Genomic DNA, 3,774 nt, shown 5'->3' with positions numbered 1-3,774 from the left:
GACAATATATTTTACGGAAAGTACATCCAGATTGAAAAAGCATGGACAAATGGTATAATCTGCAAGCTGGCTGGGTTTCTTTTCTTCTCTGTCAAGTACAGTTTCAGAACTGGTTATTTGGTATATAACATTGTATCACATTTCTGTACTTTGTTTCCCGAAAGGTGGAAGGAGATTACCATTACCAGCTGCAGGCTGTGTGTGGATTGTTGGGATTTTGTTGGCAACAATTCCATTTCTTCCCGGACTATCTCACTGGGGCCTCCAGAGTCTGTCTGGTCTCTGTCGTCTGGCTTTATCTGATTGCTATCACTCTGGACATTACTTCAGATGGTTCACAGCTATTGTGACAGTCAATTTTATTTTATGTGTGATGATTGTAGCTGGCCAAGCTGTCATATGTAAAGAAACTCCAAAGTACAGAACAACTCTCAATCCAGCAGAGACACCATTGCATTCTTCAGTGCATGTTATGAGAAAAGTGGCTGTTACAGATGCTGCTTCCTGGCTGGCGTTCGGACTGGTGACGATGATGAGTTCTCATGGTGTAACTGGTTTCGATACGATCCATGACACCATGGCTGTGTTCGTGTTGCCTTTCAACTCTGCTCTCAACCCACTTCTCTACATGTGGGCAGGTCAACTCACAATGGCGACATCAGCAGCAAGAAGAGAAATTGATTCAGGTGTTAAAAGCAAGGCTTGCCCAAACAGGAAATAAAAGATGATATTCTTTGCAATACGTGCATGGATATAAATTGAGAGAGAGAGAGAGAGAGAGAGAAGCAGTGTCTTTATGATGTTTTTCCAAAGGATTGATACATTACTCTGAAATATTCCATTGCCATGTTAATTTGTACATCTGTGTTTTCATAGGGTTACGGCCCAACACTCGGCTTATATCACAGATTGATATAAGTTTACGTTTGGGCCAACAGCAAAGTGAGAGCTGTATTATCAATGATTTCTCCAGTCAATGGGAAACCATTTACAGCTTAGTCTTTTTGTGAAGGACAATGACTCTCAAACTAGGAGGCAAAATTGCACTGGCTCTTAGTGCTGCAGCCTTGTGGGCTAGTTGGCCTTTGGGAACCATCCCAACGCCGACTGTCCTAAAGCCCTCTTGGCCGAGAGAGTGGGGATGTACTTGAGCAAGACACTCTCCACTATTATCAAATTCTAGCCCAGATAGTCGGAACAGCAGTTGCCTCCTCTGCTGTTCTGATGGTCATAGTCGGACACGACTGACTATCATATATATACTGGTTTCGATACGAACCATGACACCATGGCTGTGTTCGTGTTGCCTTTCAACTCTGCTCTCAACCCACTTCTCTACATGTGGGCGGTCAACTCACAATGGCGACATCAGCAGCAAGAAGAGAAATTGATTCAGGTGTTAAAAGCACGGCTTGTCCAAACAAGAAATAAAAGATGATGTCTTCGCAATACGTGCATGGATATACATTGAGATAGACAGACAGAGAGAGAGAGAGAGATACACACGATAAGCAGTATCTTTCCAATAGTCAGGGACCTGTTTCAACGGCAATCTTCATACCTAAATGAAGTAAATGTCATGACTTATTTGCTGTGGTTTCGACTCAGTTTTGAGAGCCATTGTTTGTGATCTGATATGGATTCAGCTGCTACACACACACACACACACACACACACACACACACACACACATGCATACATACAGAGAGATATATGTATGTATGTATATCCACCCCTCACGCTACTGACGACAGCCTCTGCTTTTTACAGGTGACGGCGTTGGAGCAGGTCAACAAAGTGGAGGAGCTGAAAAGAAGAGGACTGTTCTGGATGTGTAACCTTGGAACGGTTTTTGTCGGACTGAACACGAGAAGCGAGAAGCGTCCATGGGTTTTCATTGTGAACCCTGATTTCGTGGAAGTTACCAGTCCAGTTTGTCGTGGTGTTGGTTATACACAATCACTGAGATACAGACAGACAGACAGACAGAGAGAGAGAGAGAGAGATGTATATAGACAAGTGAAGGAATATTTCGAACATGACGCAGTAGAAGACGTCATGTTAGTGCCACGAGATGACGAAAAAATAACATTACGTCGACTATGATGAGTGTGGTCTGTGACCAAGCTGCTGGGCAGCAGCGAAAATTCAGATTTATTAGCTTTTATAATATAAGACGAAGAAGAAGAAGGAGGAGGAGGAGAAGAAGGAGAAGAAGAAGACTGAAATTCTCGATAAGTTAGTTACATTCGTCTGTTATTCTTTTAAGATGAACAAGACGAATTCGAAGACGACGAAGACGACGACGACGAAGAAGAAGAAGAAGAAGACGATGACGACGATGATGATGATGACGACGACGATGATGACGACGATGACGATGAGGATGACGACGACGATGACGACGACGATGATGACGACGATGAAGAACAAGAAGAGAAAGTGGAAGAAGAACCAGATAACTGTGGCCCGGCCACACTGGTCAGCCACCCGTGAAATTCGGACACCCGGGTGTAGACACTAGGATAGTAGGCCCCGCAGTCAGAACTGCCCCAGGACGTAATTCCAGTGATCACGTTACCGCAGCGCACTGGCCCACCGCTGTCTCCCTGTAACCATGATGATGATGATTGTAGTAGTAGTAGTAGTAGTAATAGTAGTAGTAGTAGCCACTATCCCCCTGGAACCATAACGATAGTAGTAGTAGTAGTAGTAGTAACGATAATGGTGGTGGTGGTGGTAGTAGTAGTAGTCGTAGTCGTAGCTGTTGTTGTAGTAGAAAAAGCAGCAAGACCAGTAGTAGTTGTAGAAGTGGTAGTTGCAGCAGCAGCAGCAGCAGCAGTAGCAGTAGTAGTAGTAGTAGTAGCAGCAGCAGTAGTAGTAGTAGTAGCAGTAGTAGCAGCAGCAGTAGTAGTAGTAGTAGTAGCAGCAGCAGCAGCAGCAGAAGAAGAAGAATGATAATGTGATGATTAAAAGAAGAACAACTGTACTTGTAAGATTAGTAGTAGTAGTAGTAGTAGTATCATCATTGTTGTTGTTGTTGCTGTTGTTAAAACTGTTGCTGGTGCTGTACAACAATAGCAGCAGTAGCAGCAGCAACATTAGCAGCAGTATGACCCTGACTCTGACCCTGTAATCCAACCCACCTCCCCCAACCCACCCACCCACCCACACACACACACACCCTCACACTCACACTGCAGGCGCTTTTGCCGGACTCGAAGAAGCAGATGTGACCGGCGTTGATTTTGGCCCCCCGGACATTTATCCACCTCCTGGCGCAGTCCTCGTTGCTAATCTTTTCCATGCTGACCTTCTTCAGAGTATTGGCTCCTCCTTCATTGCCTGTCGCACACACACACACACACACTTTGCTCACTATCAGATCATTCGTGAGAAGAAGGAGGAGGAGGAGGAGAAGAAGGAGGAGGAGAAGAAGAAGGAGGAGGAGGAGAAGAAGAAGGAGGAGGAGGAGGAGAAGAAGAAGGAAGAGGAGAGAAGAAGGAGGAGGAGAAGGAGAAGAAGAAGGAGAGGAGGAGAAGAAGAAGGAGGAGGAGAAGAAGAAGAAGGAGGAGGAGGAGAAGAAGAAGGAGGAGGAGAAGAAGGAGGAGGAGGAGGAGAAGAGAAGGAAGGGAGAGAAGAAAAGAGGAGAGGAGAAGAAAGGAGGAGGAGAAGAAGAGGAGGAGGAGGGAGAAGAAGAAGGAGGAGGAAAAGAAGAAGAAGGCAGGAGGAGAAGAAGAAGGAGGAGGAGAAGAAGGAGGAGAGAGAAGAAGG

General features: G+C 45.3%; 1 protein-coding gene across 1 annotated transcript in view; it reads right to left on the bottom strand.

Moving 5' to 3' along the window:
- Positions 1 to 2,105: 2,105 nt before the first annotated feature.
- Positions 2,106 to 3,774, bottom strand: part of LOC143277177 (chymotrypsin-like serine proteinase) — a 7,345-nt gene continuing 5,676 nt past the window's right edge. The window contains exons 5-6 of the mRNA XM_076581941.1: positions 3,197 to 3,345; positions 2,106 to 2,609 (exon numbers count right to left, since the gene is read on the bottom strand). Of these exons, the coding sequence (XP_076438056.1) occupies positions 2,265 to 2,609; positions 3,197 to 3,345 (494 nt within the window). The 3' untranslated portion in view covers positions 2,106 to 2,264. The remainder of the gene's footprint in view (positions 2,610 to 3,196; positions 3,346 to 3,774) is intronic.

This window comes from Babylonia areolata, chromosome 33, assembly GCF_041734735.1.
Source record: "Babylonia areolata isolate BAREFJ2019XMU chromosome 33, ASM4173473v1, whole genome shotgun sequence".
Lineage (NCBI taxonomy): Eukaryota > Metazoa > Mollusca > Gastropoda > Neogastropoda > Buccinidae > Babylonia > Babylonia areolata.
The sequence above is the reverse complement of the archived record's forward strand: the minus strand, read 5'-3'. Positions and strand labels throughout refer to the sequence as shown.